At 42.4% G+C, this 21,766-nt stretch overlaps 1 protein-coding gene across 1 annotated transcript; it reads left to right on the top strand.

The window, feature by feature from the left end:
* Positions 1 to 6,396: 6,396 nt before the first annotated feature.
* On the top strand, positions 6,397 to 18,118 carry CD28 (CD28 molecule). The gene is made up of 4 exons (XM_009462306.2): positions 6,397 to 6,566; positions 12,915 to 13,268; positions 13,541 to 13,659; positions 16,613 to 18,118. Exons 1-4 carry the CDS (start codon positions 6,512 to 6,514, stop codon positions 16,751 to 16,753), a joined length of 669 nt encoding a protein of 222 aa, XP_009460581.1. The 5' UTR covers positions 6,397 to 6,511; the 3' UTR covers positions 16,754 to 18,118.
* Positions 18,119 to 21,766: the final 3,648 nt, after the last annotated feature.

Raw genomic sequence — 21,766 nt, 5'->3', positions numbered from 1 at the left:
GCCGTTCAGCACAGCCCCAGAAAGCCTTCCTCCCTCAGCAGCCCTCTGCAGACCCTCAGACCTTGCAGGACCTGTGACACTCCACCTTGCCCTCAGGTAAGAAAACACAGCCCTAGCAGACAGAAACCTTGTTATTGATATTTAGGGATCTATGTAACTTCTCTGGACAAGCTGTAGACATCTAGGTCTGGAAGCCGTCTTTTTGCACAGAGCTGAATTCTGAATCTGTCTGCTCAAGATTTCTAGGCCTTAAGTTCTTTGGAAGATGCTTCCTCTTATTTAAAATTGCTTGTAATATTCCTGCAGTGCTCATTTAGATCTCTTGTTTTCTGCAGGATAAAGGAGAGGGAAAGAAATTCTCTCCCTCTTAAAGAATGAGGCATTCTGAACTCTCTCATATACAGGACACCACTGCTTTGTTGCCATATCCTTCATGTCTTTACTGGTTATTTTCCAACTTTTCCCATAGCCCTCTCCTTAGGAAGGACAGAAGATTACTAGCTTGTCATTCACTGCAGAAATGGAAGAGCTAGCCCAGCTCCCTCCACCTGCCTGGCAGCAGCTCTAAAACAGAGGCTGAGAAGAGCTAAGGATTATTTTTCCAGGGTCTCTTAGCTCTACCAGTCCCAAGCATCAGGTCCTCAGCTGAAATGGAACAATTTTGTCAGCTTCAATGGTAATATGCAGGGGTCTCACTCACTTTTTCTACCCAAGAGAAACAAGAAGCAGGCAGTGTAGTTAACAGAAATTATTCTCCTTCTAACCTTAATCTGAAAACTCTTTTACTGCAGCACATTTAGCATATACATACTCACCTGTGGGCTTTATTTCAGGTGTTCCTACCTAAACATGTGACTTCTAATGAAGCAGCAGCCATATGTCATATTACAGGCAGGTGATAGATGGAGTTAATCATGCAGCTTTGAGCCATTCCTTGTGTACCTGTTAATCCACCTCCTTTGAGACTTGTTCTAACAGTCCAAACGAGGAATATGTACAGCCAGAAGAAACAGTTACAACTTTGAAACTTGGATGAGATTTTTAACTTGAAAAGAGCCAGGAATGTACATGTGTGAACTCCTGCCCCTTTCCCAACAAACACGAATGAACAGCTTCCAGCTATTGGCATTAAAAATAATCAGCCTGCAGGTAAATATTTCTTTCCCCAGATAGGGAAGGCTTCCCTCAAGCTCTCTCTCAAATTTGTATGTGTTTGATGGTAGCACTTAGTCCTATATTAGTGACACATTTATGGGCTGCTATCTTGAGGGCTGGAAACAAAAATTTCACATCTTTCCAAAAAAGAAAGCTCCCTTTCCACTGTGACATGTCATATTAAGCTCCAGCCCTGGAAGGTTCCTACGTACCAGACATCAGTTGTAACATTTTAAGGTACAGAAAACCAACTTAGAATCTTCTCTAAAGGAGTATATTGATTTTCCCTTCTAAGTGTGATGGTTGTATTTGTGGTATGAAGGCATCTGGATTCAGAGAAAGAAGGATGTGAAAAGAGTCACAACACAGTGAAAATTCATGAGTGTGTAAGGGAAACGACAACATAGAACAGAGGCCATCAGAAAGCCAGTCAGACCTTGGAAGCTGGAGAGCACAGGGCTACTTGTAGAGGTTCCTAGCTCTGCCGCTAACCTGAGGTATGTCCTCGGCCATGTCTCTTCACCTCGCTGTGACTCCATTGCCCATCTGTAAAGTGAAGATAACAACATGTAACTTCATGAAGTGCTTCAGATGACAAATGCAACATAATTTCTTAGGGTTATCTTACTGGACACAGTAGGGGGTGAATAACATAGATCATTCATTGTCTCCCTAGTTAGAAATAACATGACTATTTTTTAAACTCTTTCTGTCACCCCACTTCTGCATCTCTACGGCAGCTACTTAAAGCACATTCTCCTTGTAATAAAGATGTGAAAGAATCAACCTTCCATCTGTACCAAGTATGCATAGCATTATTCATAACAAATCATTACTTACAGCAGCAATGGAAGAATACAGATGTTTTAAGATTTGCAGTTGTAGGAAAGAAAGCATTTACTCTAGCAGTTGACAACATACAAGCATGCAGAACAAGCAGAATAAAGCCTACCTAGACTACTCGCTCAAGGTCTGTGTTATGATTCTTCATGGCGGGGAAGAAAGAGGAAGATCCTCTCAGACAACTGTTAAATTTAATCTTTATATGGAGTTGCAGGATAGTCCAGAGACTTAAAAGTTAATTGTCTAGGATAGTTAAAAGGGTATTCTAGTGACCTACTGTTCTCCCATTAGTCTGGAGTCCTCAGGAATAAATGAATGATAGTATATTGCTGCAATTACTCTTCTAGTATGCATGTACATTTTTATTTGCCTGAGAACAGGAGTATGAGCTGGGAACAACTATGGCACTATACAACTTCCAGCGACTGAAGGGAGACTTCATTTATTTTAAAATTAGCTTCTAAACTATCCACTTCTTTAATCATAACAAATTTGGAATCTCTTTCTTAACAGCTGAACACTTGGCTCAGGATATGTGGGTCATTACTTCCTCATTCTTTAACATAAAGGCAAACTGGCAGCCTGCTTGGGATGTCTTGGGACTCTTTTAAAGATATCCAGATAATCCTCTGAGAAACCGTACTAGATTATATCAGCATTTCTCTAAAACTCAGGTCATAACTCCTGTCAGTGCTTAGTTTTCTAACAGTAGGCATGAAAAACGATGATCAAATACCTGGACTGTTATTTTATTTACATACGGTGATGAGTAAAAAGCCCAAGCCCATAGTCTAGATTCTTGTGTACCCTGAAAACCCATTTACAAACTTCTCATTAACTTCTCTTGGATTGCAATTTCAGCCATTTTGTGATGGGATGGAAACCTTCTTTTTCCATGGCCAAATTGCATTTTTAGCTCTTTCAGTGCTCTCAGAGCTCTAGCTCTAGCTCTGCTGAAACTATAATGTTAGTCTGGATTTCCATCACTGTGACAGCAAGCAGAGCCTGTCTGCCAGTGTACAGACAGACTTAACAGACTGAAATCTGAATGCAAAATGGGGTAAGAATAGGAATGAACAGTGCCTGAATTAATACTACTGCAGAACACCCTTGGGTAATGCTCAGGGTATAGAAGGAGAGATACTTAGAGAGGTGGGAGAATAATGAAAAATTAAGAGTGAGGGCATATCAGGGGACATTTTAATATTTTTTTTTTTCCTAGATAAACTTTTATGTGGTTTGCCCTAAGTGCAAGATGGCTTGCTGTAAGCTATAATATCTTCTACCCCTACCCTCATGATGACTTTGGCAACAGAAAAAGATCACATATGTGAAGTGACAAACTCAAGTATCTAAGTGATCAGAAATTAACTGTTTAAATTAGAGCCAGGGCTGCAATTCGGAGAAGGGAAGGAGCCATACCCTCGGGAACACAATGATGATTTGTGCCCTTTTAAAATCCTAGAAAACCAAGAAGTGCAGATGAGCCAAGAGCTATTTTGGGGGAAAAAAAATCCCCTTCCTTACTCCAGGGACCAAAGAGGAAACCATTAGGCAAAACTAAAATCATGACTGAAGGACCAGAGTCTCTGAAAAGGACAACACTGGTACCACTGTTTATCAGCACAGAGAGAAATGATGCAGCTTGGTCTCCAGGACCACAGTGAACAATTTCTCAGTGGCTCCTCTTCCCTCTCTTCTATTCTGCCAGTCCAGTCCCTGTTTGCAATTGGTGCCTTGGTCTGTCCTCACCATGGGAGAAGCACATGAGGAGCAACAAGGATCATGAATTTTCATCAGAATTGTTTAGGTTGGAAGAGACCTTTAAGATCATCGAGTCCAACCATTAACCTAGCACTGCCAAGTCCACCACTAAACCATGTCCTTAAGCACCACATCTACACGTCTTTTAAATACCTCCAGGGATGAGGACTCCACCACTTTCCTGGGCAGCCTGTTCCAGTGCCTGACAACCCTTTTGGTGAAGAATTTTTTCCTAATATCCAATCTAAACCTCCCTTGGTGCAGCTTGAGGCCATTTCCTCTCATCCTATCGCTTGTTACTTGGGAGAAGAGACCGACCCCCCACCTCGCTACAACCTCCTTTCAGGTAGTTGTAGAGAGCAATAAGGTCTCCCCTCAGCTTCCTCTTCTCCAGGCTCCCTCAGCTTCTCCTCGTAAGACTTGTGCTCTAGACCCTTCACCAGCTTCGTTGCCCTTCTTTGGACACGCTCCAGCACCTCGATGTCCTTCTTGTAGGGAGGGGCCCAACACTGAAGACAGTAGTCAAGGTGCGGCCTCACCAGTGCCAAGTACAGGGGGACAATCACTTCCCTGGTCCTGCTGGCCACACTATTCCTGATACAAGCCAGGATGCTAGTGGCCTTCTTGGCCACCTAGGCATACTGCCAGCTCATATTCAGCCGGCTGTTGACCAACACCCCCAGGTCCTTTTGCACCAGGCAGCTCTCCAGCCACCCTTCCCCAGGCCTGTAGAGTTGCCTGGGTTTGTTGTGACCCAAGTGCAAGACCTGACACTTCGCCTTGTTGAACCTCATACAATTGACCTTGGCCCATCCATCCAGCCTGTCCAGATCCCTCTGTAGGGCCTTCCTGCACTCAAGGGTAGAAAGGATGGAAGGGAATAAATGGGTCCACAGCCACACTGAAGAGAGCGCACACTGTTCCCTCTTGGTTTTTGTTAGTGGTATTCCTAGAGCAGAGTCTCTTCCTACGCAACTGTTTCCACAGTTGGGTTTCCATCTGAATGGTGCCCCTTTGCCAACATATGCCAGTGAAATGAATGGCAGTAGCTCGCTCTCTGCAATATACTCTGCTAATTCTGTGATGAGGGGAGAATGTACTCTCTGAGCATTTCCAGTCCACATCCCAAATAAAGAAAGAACCTGACAGCCAGGATGCAGAAGCATGCAGCAGGCTCGATAAAGGTTGTGTAGGTTCAGTTACCTGAGCCAGAAGGTGTGACAACAGTGGTTTTCATCTCCAAGACATGGCAGTTCAGCAAAAAGATACTGAACTTTGTAACTTTGTTCGGGGATTCTCACTTCAAGATAAGCTGAGACTATTTCATTGATAACTGCAGATACACTCATATGTCTCAAAAAAGGTTTCAGGATATTTATCTAGAAACCACAAAAGTGGGCTAAGAAAGAGAGAATCTGACTTTTTTCTCTTTTTTATTTTTTAAGTACAGGGAAATTCCAAAACTTTCAGTATTGCAGGCAATTTACACCGGTTACAAAACAAAAGAATATTGTTAAAATTCCTAGACTGCAAATGGATATACCAGCTAAGCTTCTCTCAGATTGCATATGTAATTTCTGATAAAACATGGCCTAAAGACCTCAGATACTAAGGGGAAAGGAAGAACAGTTCATGGCTCTTCATCCCTTTCTACAACAGCCCAATTTTCTCGAAAGTCTTCCTGCTAAACACTTCCCCTTTTCTCTCAAATAAATCACAGATAATGATGGGCATTGATAGAGTTAACTATTCTGGTGGACAAAAGTAAATAGTTAATAACCAGAGTTCCTCACAGTTATAAATGCCATTAACTGGCTCTCACAATCCTGCTGTTTCAAGGGGAGAGGTGACATTGAGCTTGCAGGGCAAAGAAGAGTGAGTATTTACCACGTGAGTCGAAGAGAAAAACTTTAAATAAGAAGACCTCTAGTGAAAGCACTAATTGAGAAGTGCACTTGCTGCATGCTGCCTTTATTTAGATGTCAGTTGGATTACAGTTGTGCTCCTTTATAACCTGGGATTTTTTTCAAAAAGGGAAGGTATACCAGATCACTGTTTCTTGCACTGTCTGGTCTGCATTTAGGCAAGCAGATGCAGAAAAAATGAAAATGAACAAACCTAGATCATCTACTACCAAAATATGTCAGCGTCCTCAGGGGCTGGGAAGGCAGGCAGAAGCAAGCCAGCAGGCCAAGGGAGGAAGGGTTCTGCTCCTAGGAGTGAGGTAAGATGGAGCTTCCTGAGCACACAACTTCCTGAGGGGCCAGGTTTGGCCACCAGCAACTTGGAAACTGCTGTTTGCTTCTACCATGATGATGGGAACAGCGTACGTCTGTATGTACTCTTGGAAAAGAAACAGCGCTGCACCTCTAGGGAAGTCCATTTCTCCCTGATAGGAGCAACCCTGCAGAGCCCTGAACACAAGCCCGCATCTTGCAATACAGGGACAGGAGTCCCTATTTTGAAAGGTGGGCTTCCACTACCTTTTAGGCGTTACTGAGCTTTGCAGAGGCAACTTCCTAAGGCTAAAGTCATCAAACAATTTGACTTCCTGTTCAAGCATTGCCATTACAGTGGTTTCACTTGGCTGTGTATCATGTGCTGCGGAGGGAGGAGGAGAGAAGTTGTGTGAGCAGCCGAGGGTGCAGCCTGGCCCCACAGGGAAGGAAGGCTGGTGGCGCGGGGCCCTGGGAGACGTGGCAGTGCCTGGAGGGGGTGGGGACAAGGCGTCAGGCCCACCATTAGCACCATGCTCCTGGGGATCCTCGTGGCGCTCTGCTTCATCCCCACTGCTGATGTAACAGGTAACAAAACCCCCCACATTTCAATTCTTTCCATTATTTTTCCTCACTTTGATCATCGGGGGAGAAGGTCTAGTATAGCTTTGAATTAATTTTGCACAAATTATTCTGTGTTTCGATGAAAGGGGAGAGACAGAGCATGCTGCTAAGACTGCACATGGATCAACTTGATACAACAAAGAGGCTGATTTTTTTTCTGCCACAAGTATCCCTCCAAAATAAGACCCAAGAGCTTTCCTTTAATTTGACTTCTTTTTGGATGCATTTGATAATTGCATGCATAGATAGAGGGGGGTTTATTCACCTTCCCCCCGGGCTTTACAAATTTTGCTCACAAGTGCCTTCTCTTGGGCGGCAGAGGGGCTGAGCAGACCTGGTGCCAGTGCCTCTCTTGGGGCAGGTTCTCCACCACCCCCAAGTCTCCTGTGCAAAGCTCCAGGTCCCACCATGGCCCGGCTCAGTGTGATGGGCTGCAGAGCTGAGCCCACCCACATCCTCACAGAACCAGCAAATAAAAGGACCAAAAGTAGAGTTGCTTACTGAGCTCAGAGATGGGAGGATGGGAACTGTGCAGTTTCTGATTTTTGCATTGTTTAGTAGTTTATTGATACTTACTAGATATCTAGCTTCTTTCTGAAAAAATCTTCAACAACGAAAAATGTCTATTTGTGATTTTGAAATCCTGAGTCTTAGTGAGTCTTTCTGAATCTTCAGTTGTTGTGGCTGAGGGTATTTTGTCTTGCTGATGCAGTGTTCGTATGTTCAGAGTTAACACGTCTTTCCAAGGGGTACATCAAAATGCAAAGCAAGGCAAGGGATGATGACTTTTGCTAGGAGAGACAGACAATTTTTCAAACCGCTGGCCAGTGAACTGTTGTTATTGGGTCTTCTCCAAATGTCAGTGTTTTGTATTTTACAGGGAAGCTACAGAGTAACAAAAACCTGTTTTCCAGTACAAAACTTTTCACATATAGAACATCTTTAAAGAGTTCCTTTTTCTAATATGAGAGATACAATTGAATCTATTTTTTCCTTATTTCTGCCTTATTTTTCTAGAATTCTTTTCCTCAGTGAAGGCATTGTAATTTTCATGACACCATGATCTACATTTCTTTAAGAGATTATAGGCTTTTTCTTCCCTGTCCTTTTCCCATGTTTATAATACTGTGTTTGCAATATCATAATTATTTCCACAGCGGGCCCCTGGGTTATCAGAGAAGACACTGATTCCAGGAGGGGATAAGTATCAGCAGTGGGTTAACAGTTTTAAAAACATTTCCATGAGGTGTGAACAGCTTTTAAGCAACTCTTTTGAATTGCAACAAAATAAAATATAGCGTGTGGTTATCAGACACAGGGGTTATGCCACGACTCTATAGACATTTATACACTTGCTTTGCATAAAGAACTTGAGTTTCCCCGATAGCTCCACTGAGGCTGTTCAACTGCTTAAAGAGAAGCACAGGTGGTCACTTGCTTCTCAGGGCTCTCATCTTTTTCCCATATCTTTTCTCCACCCCTCCTTCATTTCAATCAAGATGATTGATCCTCAGTACATGGAAAACATTAAGGCAGGTCAAAACTCTGCAGGGCTTCCTCAAGCCACAAAGTGTATTATAGGCCTCAGGTATTTTGTTTTGGGGAAGACAACAGAATTTGTCCTGTTCTGTTGTTGTTTGACTGTATCAGTGAGTGCTGCAGGTTGAGTTTGAATCATGGAAAGGGACTTAAAAGATCAGTTTGTTCATTTCCCTTTTGCAGAAACACTAACGTTTACAAAGTTTGTCCTCCCCTGCTTTTTGTTGGCTAAATAATTACCTCACTATGGTCTGTCAGAGAGGCAGCTAGATGAAGTTGCCTGTCCTGTGTATTTTGTGAAATAAGTAATGATGTAAGTGGGTTCCCACTGCAGTGTACCACAAATGACCTCACCTTTATACTACCCGCATAACCTTCTGGCTTATGGTCTCTGGGTGTCAAAATCAACCTCTAACCCACTAAGGTTACCAGAATGCAGAAGATGTATGAGGCAAGGTTAGCCGAGATTAAGATGACATCAACAAATTCTCATTTAAAAAAAAAAAAAAAAATCACAAACTGACAAGAAAACCCCCTGTGCTCACCCTGGGTTTGATTAAAGCAAGAGTGTCACCTGGGCTTTATGTAGTACTATGCTTCCTGCAGTACTTGCACCAAAGTAGGAAAGATTAGCAGAAAGCAAGTCTAGAACAGCTAGAAGGGGCAGATCCCTCCAGCTGCACATTATACACACAGCTGGGTGACCTAAAACCAAAATAAAAGAGAAAGACCCTTGTACCTGGGAAAGAAGAGTAAAGGTAATTGAACAACAGAGCAGCAGCAACAAAAATGGAATAGCTTTGTTTGTAACATAGCTGTGTGCCTTTCTGTTTGTGAATTAAATAAACTCCTTTCAGGTTTTCCCCTATCCCCCCAGGGACTTAATTGGGCCATTTCTTTACTATGCTTATAGATATCCCAACTTATCCCAGATTCCTTGCTCTGGCAAATAGCTCCTTGAAGTCAACTGGCATGGAAAAGAAAGAAAGGAGAGTACAAAATATTTTTAGCAGAATATTTTTTCCAATAGCTGATGATGATTCATGGAAAGTTCTGGAAAAAAAAACCTCAAAATAGTTATTTTCCATACTTTGTCATCTCTATTTCACTTTCTTGGCAAATAAGAAAGAAAGAAAAAAACTTCAATGAAGTTTTGCTTGCACCAGGGCTCCATGATTAGAGAGTCAGTATTTTACGGATATTCTATATGGATGACATTTTTTTCATGATGCAAAAAAACCTCACATGTGATTATAACAAATGTCTAGCATGACAAATAAGGTATAAAAAAGCTTAACAAACATTTAGAGATCTTACACATCATTGCATATAAATTCCAAGATCCTGAGAAAGCTTGCAGCCTGTGCACACTAACTTAAATGATTTTACATTTTTAGACTGCACAGCTTTTTGAAACTGTAGACAAAGATTTTTCATAACTGCCATTTTCATGGCCAAGATATAGATATTTATTACTATGCAGCATGACTGAACACAGCTTTGGAAATGGCAATCATAACCCTGTTTAGGGGAAAGCATACACTAATGGAAACACATACTAAATGTTTCAGAGTTTCACCATTTTAACAAACTCAAAGCAACACTTACGAGAAAAACTGTCTCTCTGAAGGCAAAAGCAGCCTCAGCCCATGTTTGCTCAGAATCGTCCAGATCCTACTAAGAATATAATCAAATCCTATTCAGATCACAAGTGAAGTAAGGGATGTTTGGCCTTACTCTGTTTTCCCTGTGAAACTAATAGGCATTTTGGCATGACTGACTTTCTTCAATTCAAAAAAAATCCAAGCCCGGAGGAGGAAGATGAGAGCCGAGCCTGTCTAACATGCCTGTGGGGTAAGCCTGCCTTGCTCCTGCTGGCATTGCAGCCCAACCAATTCATGTGGTGCTAATTAGTTCCTATAAATGAAAAACAAAAGATCTCGCTCAATCAAATCAGATTTGAACTAGTAGAGCCACTTTGTGAAAATGGATTTGGGTGCTTAGTTTAAATCATGTAGGATCAGTCTTTGTTTAATGATCCACAAATGAACTTTTTCCCACTGCTCAGCCACCCTCCATCCCAACAGCAGGAGCATGGGGCTGGGTTAGCAACACCCAGCATGCATGCCAAGGCCAACAGACCGGACCATAAATCCAAGAGGTGGAAATAAGTTGAAGGAACTTATTTTTTTAGGTGGGTGTATCAAAAGAGACTGGTTGCCAATTAGCACAATATCATAGCAGGGACATACATAGTCCAAAGCTGTAGCTAAATAGTGGAGCTCAAGGCATGAAGCTATATACTAAACATCAGGAATCCAGATTAGCTGACAACAGCAGAAGGTGGGCGTAAGTCATTGGGGTCTGCGGATAAGTCTAAATAACATTTGAAGGTGGTCCCTCAGTGATGAGATTTTCAGTGTTCTTTGTCTTTCCTCTGGCCACAGCAAAAATCTGATCAGACTGAGCAATAAACATCCATTAGCTTTCTGTAAGTACTTGCAGTGAAAAACAGGCAAGCATTTTTCTGAAGCGTAATGCTTCTGCAAGTGTCTGTTCCGGGATGCCTATTTTGGTTGTGAACTCTGAGACAAAAGAGGTCTCTTCTGGAGGTGTATTCAGTCCCTGTGACGATCAGGGTTGTAGTGGTGGGCACTACTGCAGTGCAAATCAGAATAACTCTGTCTCAAGTGAGAGGTGTAGCATTCTGCTGTGCTAAAGGTAGAACAATTCTACTGCAGACTTGCACATTGCCACTTAGGCCAAAGATCAATTTTCTGGCCAACAAAAATATGATCAAATACCTTGTCTAAAGGGGTGGAATCCAAACCTCACCCCTTACTAGAATGCCTTATAAGCCTATGCGAGAGCTTTTGTCGGAAAATGCTGATTCGATGAAACTGAAATGTTTTGCTGAAATGTCTTCATTTCGATGAAAATTCACCACAGGCAGCACCTCCAGTAGAAACCTGCCTTGTCTGTTATTAATCTGCTGCTCAGTTCCAGGATTCCAAGATTCATGTCTCTCTCTGCTGGAAAGCCTGGAAATGCTCATCCTTCATCAAAACAAAAAGTTTCACAGTGTTTGGGTTCCCTGCAAACATGGGATTTCAGAGCTGTGATGAGCTCTGCTCCCCGCCCCCACACTAACTCTATTGAACAAAGAGACACAAGGAGGATGGACTACAATCTTTCTTTGCTAAAGACAAGGCAGTAGAGCATTCCCTGTCTTATGTCTTCCTGCTCTCATGAGAAGAAAGGGCTGGTAAACAAGACTTTCAGTGAGAAAATGAACAACTTCAGCAGTTTCATGGGTTGGGCTGGAACTGGAGAACCTGCTAGCTGTGGGTTGTTTTTACTGCTCACACCCTACCACTAGTACTGGCCATCTCATGCATCTCTTTGTGTTTACTTTACTCCCCGGATCACGTTCATCCCAAAGGAGTATCCTACTCAAGAAGCTGGGGTACTCCATCTTCTTGTGCAGGTGTGAACACACTGAATGTAGCTACTTGGTTCTAAATATTGTTAAAGAAAGACGGTGAAATACTTGTTTGCTGGGCATTCTGGATCTGGCCTCCTTCCTGCTCCATTTCCCTTACTAGCCTTTTTAAAGTCTCGTCACATGGATTAAGTAGAAAGAATATAGGTTTTGCAGCAGATTTTGAGGACAAGAGATACGACTATCGTTCTTACAACCACAGCAATTCTCCAGGATCTATAAAAGGCTACTAATACCTCATATGAGTTGAGCTTGCATGAAGACTTACACAGTCATATACACACACAGAAGGGCTGTCCTTAGTTCTGGCAGGTTCCTAGCTTGAAAGCTAAATCTCCCTTGCTCTTACTTACAGGTCATAATTTGAAAAGTAGGGCCCCATTTGTACAGAATGATTTTTCTTGGAAGAAGTTGTCTTTCTGCATAGTCCTTGCAGTGTTTCATTGTTTGGCAGATGGTAGCACAGAGGTCTACACGTCAGAAAACATTTCCTGTTTATGTATCAGTCCGGTCAATTCAAATTGAATTATACCTTCATGTGACATGGTTTTTTGCAAGCTATTCAAGTGCTAAGTGCCAATGCAGTGTCAAATTAGTCAGCTCCTAAGTCCTTTGAGAGATTAAGAATCTACTACAGCTGCTAGCTAGAGAAATGACTTATTTCACATTAAAATAATAGCAGTTCATGGTTTTAGTGCTCATTGTCCAAGGTCCAAACCCTTGAAATGGTTCAGCAAATTCCACCTGCAAACTCTTCAAGTCTGTCCTTGGATTAAAAAGAAAATGTATAAATAATATTCTCTTATCTGACTGCTAAACTAAGCATTTAACACAGTATTTTCACTCCATAATGTCCCCTGGGAAACTGCTTGCTATGGAAAGGCTAGAGGAAGGTGGCCATATATATATATATACACACACACCCCGCACACACACGTAGAGTAGCCTTCTGAGCCCCGACATTAAATCTTAATTGCATGGACCACTTTCTGTACTAGTGTTATGACTCTGAAGAAGAACACTCTTGACCTCACTGTCTCCCTTAGTGACTATGTAATTATTTTTATAGAGGAGGATTGCTGCAACAAGAGCTCCTGTGAGAAACCGATTCTGCAGCTTGGTGGTTACGTAGTCCCTAGTAGGGAGTGTCAGCAGGGGAGAGGAGATATGGAGAAGAGCTGCAGGGGAGGATGTGTGGTTCTGAAGTCTCATACTGTATTTTATAAACAAGTATTTTTCTCACTTTCTCCCCTCCCCTCCCTCCCTTCCAGAAAACAAGATTTTAGTGTCTCAGCGTCCTTTGCTCACTGTAGCTAACAAAAGTGCAACTCTAGTCTGCAACTACACATACAATGGAACAGGGAAGGAATTTCGAGCTTCGCTGCACAAAGGAACGGACAGTGCAGTTGAAGTTTGCTTTATTTCATGGAACACGACCAAAATTAGCAGTAATTCAAATAAAGAATTCAACTGCCAGGGAATTCACGATAAAGACAAAGTAATCTTCAATCTTTGGAACATGAGCGCCAGCCAAACTGACATCTACTTCTGCAAAATCGAGGCCATGTATCCACCTCCATATGTCTACAATGAGAAGAGCAATGGAACCGTCATTCATGTGAAAGGTAAGCTGGGAAATCTCTGTAGGCCAGTATCCTCCCTATACACACTCCCTACATGATGGCTTGAGGCAGTCTGTTTCCTTAAAAAGAAAAAAAAAAAAAAAAAAAAAGTTGGGTTGCCTGGTAAAACTACATTCCTGCTTCTGATGTCCTGAAGAAGACATCTTAAAATGATGATTAATACAAATGACACATTGGAACAAGGAGTAAATAAGCAGAGATGGAGGTTTTTGCTTTCATGTACTTAAAATTTTTCTTTGTTCTTTTCCTTAAAGAGACACCCATCCAAACACAAGAGCCTCAGTCTGCAATTCCTTTGTGGACTATGGTGGCAGTGACTGGAGTTCTTGCTTTCTACAGTATGCTAATAACCGCGGTTTTTATTAACTACTGGGTAAGAAACGACTATTTTCCTTTGCTATGTATACTCTTTGTCCCTAGTTCATTTCTCGGGCTATACTTGCCATGTTTACCACAAAGTCACTGATACCCCTCACTTCAGGATCACGGTGCTTCTTCACCCCAGCTATATATGCACACCCATGCCATGCCCCAAAAGAGTTGAAACACCAGATTGTCTCCAGGTGGGCAGTTAGGCCTCTGCAGTAGAGTCCTAAAGCAAGTAGTAATGCCATAGTGTTGGCAGTACCCTGTACACCAGCAATACTGGGACACTGTCTCTGGCTCTGCCAATTGTCCCTGTCAGGGAAATCTAGCACTACAAGCATTCCTGGCAAAACGCTTTGAGACTATACTGACAGAAGGAGCTCACCTACAGTAAAACAATCTTTAGGGAACCCTCAGTTGGCCGAAGAACACCTGCACTGATGTCTTGTGCCTATCCAGCAATTCCCCCAAGTACCCACTATTTCTGGCAGCTTGACTGCAAGGGAAGAAGAGCACCGGGATCACAGTAGTCCCTTGTCTGCCTCTGTACATTAACCCTAAGAAATCTGAGACAGTCTTATGGCTCAATATTTTTGCTTTCTAATCTCTCTGGAGAGCTGGCTGGCCCAGGTCACATCCAGTTCTGCCTGCCGGAGTAAAGAGAGAGTGAGGCGTGATGCAAAGGCAGCAGAAGGACATCATCCTAGACAAGTCTTAGAATCGTGATCTCCCAGAGCTGATTTACACTACTTACTCCATGTGGAAAAGACTTAAACAATGACCATAAAGAGCTCGGTTCCTTGCACTCTGCCTTTCCCCTGTATCTTTGTCATTACATAGCGATTTTCAACACGTTACAAGGTAGCCTGTATAAAGGGCCCAGAGTGCCTGACAGGTTAAATGTTGCATGCATACAGAAAGCCACCCTCACTGCTAGCTGAAGCTTGAGATCTGTTAAGTGTTTCACAAAAATACACTTGCTCAATATATGGTTATTTCTAATGGAAAACAATCAAATGGGGCACTGCCATAGGAAAACGCAAAGGCAGGTTAAGTGGTCATTCTTTGTGCCTTATTGTAGAGGCTGACTCCTAGGAGAGCTGAGAGAATTACAGCAAACAGCTGCTGGTGTTACAGTGCTGTTCTACAGTGGCTGTGCCCTGATCAGATATTGTAGCTTCAAATCCATCATTTACAATCTGAACCATTTTCTCTTTGCTATATTTGTTTGGTACCTAATGGCTACGCACTTTGCTACTAACACGTCTGCCCCCAGCAAGAGTGACAAGGCTGCATTGCGATGTGTGCCATTTGCTGCACCAGTTTTTACCTGCTGTTATAGCTGCTGGTGGTATTCTCCTGATAATATGTACTTTGAGTGTGGATGTATTTAGAGTGTTGCTGAATGTAAATACAGCTGCATAGAAAACATTGTGAATTGTAAAAAAAGCCCTTAAAATATGATACTTGACAGCCATGGCAAGCTTGTTTCGCTTGAGTTCCTGAAAGCAGCTAAAGATTTGTCTATTTTCATACAGTTCTGCCTTCCCTGGAGGAAAATAGCTTTCCTCTCCAAAAGTAACAGTCTTTGATCCTGTAACAGTCCAGCATTCACTCATGCTAGCAAAACATCTTTCTCCCATGCAGAATTACCTCTTAGGTCAATTAAAATTCCTATATTATGGAGATGAACACATACAGGTAAAGCTTTTGTATCTAATGATTTACATGCATCGACTGCATTGCATGGCTTAAGCAGCACGTAACTTACATTCAACACCTTGCATATATATAACATTAATACAAAAAAAGCTTGAAATGTAACTGCCCCACTCTGCATGTACAGCATAATTCAGCAATCAGATTTTCTAACACAAACCTCCTCCAATTCCACAGCATCACAAATACATTGCAGCATATGCAAATATTTATGCACATAGGAAGGAAATTTCAGTAAAAAGGAGATTGCAAAAGAAGGTATGATCAGTATTAAGGAACAAGCATGGAAGCACTTTACCTAGCCCCTGATCAATAAAGCCTTAAGCTACGCAAAAACACCAACCTTGTGCACAGCCTGCAGCAGTTAGAGGTTCAAATGCTGCTGTAGCTACAAACTTCCTCTGTGACTATAGGCAAATGATTTCACCTGTCTTCTGTTACTCTTATTTCGGAAAGAGATGATGCCTCTTTTGTCTCACAGGGGCATTATAAGGCAGGAATTCAACAGTGGAAATGGGATTTTTGAGGCCCAGATAGTGAGACAGATAAAAGATTAACATCAGCTCTGATTCTTTTGCCCCTTGAAGGAGTGCTCAGAACAACATATAACATTGTGTGTTACTGCTGTAAATGGTAGGCTAACCATGATACACATAGCCTGGGCTGATTTTTCCTGCTCTTATTCTGTTTGAGTTAAGCTAATTTCTTTTTTCCTCCCAATAAATGAGGACAGCCTTCACTGCTCAGACTGCATTGCTTCTGCTGAGTCATTCCACAGCTGAGAATTGATGGTCAGAGGCATCAGTTTGTATCCTTGGTTTGCAGCATTCCTTTACCTGGAGAACTAACACTGTGAATTTCTTAGCAGATAAACTGGAGACTTACATTCAGGTTGGGCAAATTCCATAGATTATTTTATGAGAACATGTGTTCTAATTCTTCTGTAAATGTATTTAAACCTGAGGCTGCCTTATAAATATGTCTGCTTCCCTGAACCAGGACCTAGGGCCAGAACTGTCAGCAGTTAATATGAGAGTTGGGTGAGACAATTTGTTAATTCAAAGAAGGAAAAATTAATCAAATCCATTATTAATTTGTCTCAGGTCTTATTAACAGTCAAACCCCCTCTGCTCAAAGGATCCCTGTTCCCTTTCTGTTTCTCCCTTTTCAGGTGTTCACCCCAGGCAGGACAGACTAATTGCAGAAATGTTTTCACACTTCTCTTCCCCCTTCTCCCACAGCAAAAATCCAAAAAGAATATATACCATCAGAGTGACTACATGAACATGACTCCCCGGCATCCACCACACCAGAAGAACAAGGGTTACCCATCCTATGCACCAACACGAGACTACACTGCATATCGGTCCTGGCAGCCTTGATACCCACCAGCTGGCCCACCAGCAGCCTCGTGTGCTCCTCAGCAGTCACTTGCTCTTGGACGTGAAAGGACAGCCTCTCATTTTCTCATCATGTTTGTCGTTATTTATCATGGATACCTACACCATAGCAAGTATTGGCTAAACTTTGATATAATATACTAAAAGAAAAAACAAACAAACAAACATAAAAAGAGGGGGGAAAAGTAAAAAAGGATTGTTCTACATGACAGCTGAAAATGAGATACAGCTTGTGTTGAGGGTTGTCAGTGGGTAAGACAGAAAAATGGCATCAGACCTCAGAGCTGGTCTCCTCCTAACACTTGTGGTTTTGCTCAGCTGTTGGGAGAGCCAGAACTTCTGACCTTTCCCAATAACTGCTGCCTTAGATTTAACCCTTAATTTCCTTTCCTGTGTGTCTAATCCCCAGAAACCCTTGTTCCTGTTAAATACAGCAAAATGTAAAAAAAAAAAAAAATCTTTTATTCCCTACAAGACCAGGGCACAGTTTGAAGTTCAAAACACATGCTTGAAAGAAAGAGGGAAAAGTCAGCCAGAAGGCATCCAAGCCATTAGGCTATGGCACAAATGGGTCACCAGGACAAATCAAGCTGGTAGAAAACTACTAAACCTTCAACATGTGAGTCCTTAGTCTGGACACTTTGTAAATGTTCATAAGGCCATTCGAAGTCATGAGCAAGGAACTCCACAGAGTGAGAAAGTAATCAACCTGAAGACAAAATCAAGACAAGCAGGAGAGGAAGAAAGATCTGTTGTCGTCATGAAGAACCCCATTTCTGTTTTGTTTCCCTCCTACAGCGAGGGAACACAAAGTCATATGGGAAGCATTAGAAGACACAGAAGTCAGATTTTGAGGAGAGCTTTACTTTCATTTTTGTTTCTATCCAAAAGGCATTCTGCTGATTACTCCTCAAAATTCATGCATATCTTCTGGCACCTAGGTTGTACCAGAGCTCTTTTGAAAATCTGGGTCCAGTTATGAGCAACTAAAGATCACTTGAATTTTTTTCCCATAAGCACCCAGTTTTTGGGGTGTGAGAGGGTCCTTTGTTCCCACCATTGTGAACTGGACCTGCAAGTGCTCAGCTGCCTGCAGGGACTGCTCTGGACACTTCAATGAACTTTGTATTGACTGGAGGTTACTTTTCTATCTACAGATGTTCTTCAGGAATGCTCCATGCTGGAGTAGAACAAAGTCTTCAGCAAAACCTGCTTCATTCTTTCAATTAAGCATGTTTACATTAACAAGACATCCTAAACTGTAATTGGGGTTGTCTTGGCATGAAATCCCTTTTCATACTGAGGAGATGAGGTTTATTTTATAGGGACTACTGAATAAACAATAAAATGAAAAATAAATCCATATTCCCACCTTGAAATAAAATTGGGATTGTACAACATTTATTTTCCTCCGAATTGGGATAAGAAGATTCTTTCTCTTTTTGAGGGGACATAACAAAAGTAGAGATGTGGAAGTGTGGCAACAATCTGCTTTGACATCTTATCCCAAGAAAAAAACCTTTGGCACTTCCAAACTGGAAGTTTTATTTGAGTTTGCTGACTGGGCCCCAAACCATTCATTCTGAGTCATATTGCCATGAACCATGTTCCTTGAGGGTGCTGTGCCACCTCTGAGCAGCGGTGAGGTGCCTGCTGTCCCCCCAGCCAGGCACAGCTCCACCAGGGCACGGCGCAGAGCCCACAATGGCAACGGCAAGTGAGGCCTGAGCACCCACTGCCATGAGGCAGTGCTGTGCATTTGGCACGGGACCGTGGTCTTGGACCCAGCAGGCCCCGAGAGCTTTGCTCTGGGTCAGTTCAGCAAACCCAAAAGCTTGTGATTGAGTTGAAGAACTTCAAAACAAAGTCTTTTTATTTATTTCTTCTCCTTTCCCCTCACCACATGCACAAACTCCCCAAAGCTGACATTTCTACACATACATTTTTTACTCTATGCTCCTGAAAAGCCCGTTAATGCGCCTTTGTACAACAGCCAAGGCAGCAAGGAGCACGTGCAGGGGGCGGAGGGGAGAGAGCCAGGCAGGACCCGTGGCAGTCCCTGCATGGTCCCAGCTTGGCATTCCTTGGTGGCACTGACTGGGGGGATGCTAACGCCTTGCCACCTCCCTCCTCACTTAGAGGGGAGAAGTAGATGATACTGTGCCAGGGGCATCCAGCCCCTCCTGGCAGAGAGCAGCAGGCTGGGGACAGTCCTCCGTCAGGGTACGGCACTGGCTCGCCATGCTCCATGCCATCTACCAGCGTTGTCGTTGTATAACACAACATTAACAAGTACTCTGATTACAATGCGCTGTGAAAAATCACATCTTCTAGTGCAAATGTAAGGTGAGATGGCAAATGCGTATCAAAAGCATAAAACAGGGTAAACGTTCTTTGTTTAAACTGTGTATATATATAGATTTAGATATAGATGTAGCTATTTCATTATATCTATATTCCTTAGAGCTTTATTATACTTTTTGCAATCTCCTTTTAAAATTATTAAATAGATAGATATAGTAAATTAAGTCCTGAATAACTGCATTGGGCCTGAGGCTAGTCAGAGGAAAGTATTACTTTCTAAAGTGAATGTTGGTATAATTTGCTTTCCTTCCCCTAACACTTTTGTAATTTCCATATTTAGAACATTTGATAGCTCCCAGGACATGATACTGGAAAGTAAGGCCTGGAACATCTGGAACAAGTATATAATTCATTTGACTGACCAAATAGAAGAGGAGATACAGGGAAACATCCTAAACATATAATGAAAAAAATGAGGGGAACCAGGACAGCAGAGGCCCCAGCGCTGTGTTAAAATGGACATCGCCGTTATATTAAAGCACTATAGGGACATGAATTACAGACTGCTGGAGATGAGACACCAGTAAATACCTTTTATCCACCACTGGAAGGGACTAAAAGAAAGTGTTTGCAGAGAAGCAAACCAGTTAAGTCTGGAGTCTGGCTCTGCATATGTGGATTAGCATATATGACAGAGCAATCCTAATTTATTCCATCTGGTTTTAGGCAACGCATAACATGCCAGGACAGCCCTGGCCCTCCCTGGCCCTGCCTTTGGGGTCTAGATGCTGTTTACGGGATGATGTAAGGAGAAACCTCCCTCTGTTCCTGCTCTGAACTTGGAAACTGGCCCTCCTGGGGGCAGTGAGAGATCAATAGGGTTTTCTGCCTTGCGCACAGGTCTTAATTCAAAAGCAAATATAATCCTGCTGAACAGTGATTTAGTTTTTCATCCTCCGTTCCCCCACTTTTGGATCTCAGTGTCAAACGACCATCTGATCTGCAGTCATCGTATCTGAACGGCAATCAACATATGTTGCAAGGGGTCAACCAAGGGTTGTGCAGCTCCAGCCCCCTGCATGCTGATTCCTGTTCTGCACGTCTCCAGCACAGCACAGAACAACAGCCTGGCTCTTCTACGCTTCCAGGAACCAAGCCCCTAGGAGACAAATGCCGAGGAGGTAGCCTGTGCTATCTCTTCTTTATTCTGCAGCTATAAACATGAACCCTGCATGTCTGTCAAACAATATCACGTCTTCCTTCTTTGCATATCATCTCTTTTACTTTCGTTTCTATGCCAGACTCAGCAGTTCAGGAGCCCATCTAATTTGTTAATCTCTAACACCATCGTGCAGCCTTCCACATGTACCCCTGACTAGTTATTTACTTCACAAAGACCGTCTTGTATGCCACATTCCTCTTCAGTTTGGGGTAAGGAGTTGCCATAGGAGATTGGAGCCATGTGGTGATTGGATAGGTACTTGTTTCGTGTTTGAAGGATTTGGGGTCTTTCATCCCTTTGATTTTTCCCATCATCTTCAGATTTTCAGTCGGGCCAAACAACCACGTGGGAATCCCACACACCACGTGCTTCCCCCAGTGCATTTAATTTTTGTACGTTTCATTTCCTGTGCATAGCAGGCTTTTGGCTATTGCCAAGTTCATTAGGCCTGTAGACATGCCCTGACAGCAAAAGCAACTTTGGCTACTGATGGTATGTTTGATACTAATAAATAACATGGTACAAAAAGCTTGAGTTTTAGGAGCACACAAGCAAAGGCTTCAGTGCTAAAGATCAAATCTTTCCACTTTCAGCAAGGCTTTTGCTGTGTGACTGGAAAATACTTTATTCAAGATGAATCACAGACCAAGACATAATTTTGTTAGTCACTCACACTAACCAGAAAACAGGTTGGGGTAATGAGTACAACATCAGCTTTGTTAAGGTCCAATAAAGAGTGGGAAAGGCTGAAAACAGCACTAGGCAGTAATTTGTAGCCAAAGTCAGTGTCTGCATGTGGCTGTGAGTAGGAAACATTACTAGCTGCTTATCTTGATGCAAATGGATTGTTCTTCACAATTAGGTGCTTTTGTTAGAGCATCACATTACAGTATGTTACTATTCCAGCCTCAAGGGCATTCAGATAGTCTGATGTGGCCAATTTGGCTGACAAACTATTAGGAGGCTGCCAATTTCATACAAACCCATTTGCAGAGAGACAAAAAGTTGAATGGTCTCAAATTCATGGTGTTTTTTGTTTGTTTGTTTGTTTTTACTGGATCTCCAGGATCAAGGCACTGGTTCTTACTTTTTCTCCTTTTTTTGTTAATAAAACCGAAATGTAACTTTATTTTCAGGACTCATAAACTTACCAGGAGCACTTCAGTTTTGGGGGGCTGGCTCCATCTCATTCACCTGACCATTGAAATGACCAGAAATTTTCAAATGCCACAGTTTTCCTAGCCATTATATCATTATGTGGCCACATCATTCCTTTTCCTCACTGGCTTTTTATTCCTTCAAGGGAACTATTCTGGATCAGGTTGAAGTGTTCTCATGGGCTGGAACAACTCTGGTTTTTCAGTCAGGAAAGATTACTCCCTAACCAGCAAAAACAAAGACGCAAACAAGCGATTTGTAACAGTACAGTTCTGTGGAAATTAACATAGTGGTTTCAGTCTGGTAGGAGG

This window comes from Nipponia nippon, unplaced genomic scaffold (assembly GCF_047370975.1).
Source record: "Nipponia nippon isolate SJK-2023a ecotype South Korea unplaced genomic scaffold, ASM4737097v1 scaffold_5, whole genome shotgun sequence".
NCBI classification, from domain to species: Eukaryota; Metazoa; Chordata; class Aves; order Pelecaniformes; family Threskiornithidae; genus Nipponia; species Nipponia nippon.
Note: the sequence above shows the minus strand (reverse complement) of the source record. Positions and strands in the feature narration are given on the sequence as shown.

Excerpts from the sequence above, each read along its gene's own strand:
- CD28 (XM_009462306.2), top strand. The coding sequence starts at position 6,512 with ATGCTCCTGGGGATCCTCGTGGCGCTCTGCTTCATCCCCACTGCTGAT. Across the intron at positions 6,567-12,914 it reads CCCCACTGCTGATGTAACAG|AAAACAAGATTTTAGTGTCT; the intron begins GTAACAAAACCC and ends CCTCCCTTCCAG. Across the intron at positions 13,660-16,612 it reads CGGTTTTTATTAACTACTGG|CAAAAATCCAAAAAGAATAT; the intron begins GTAAGAAACGAC and ends CTTCTCCCACAG.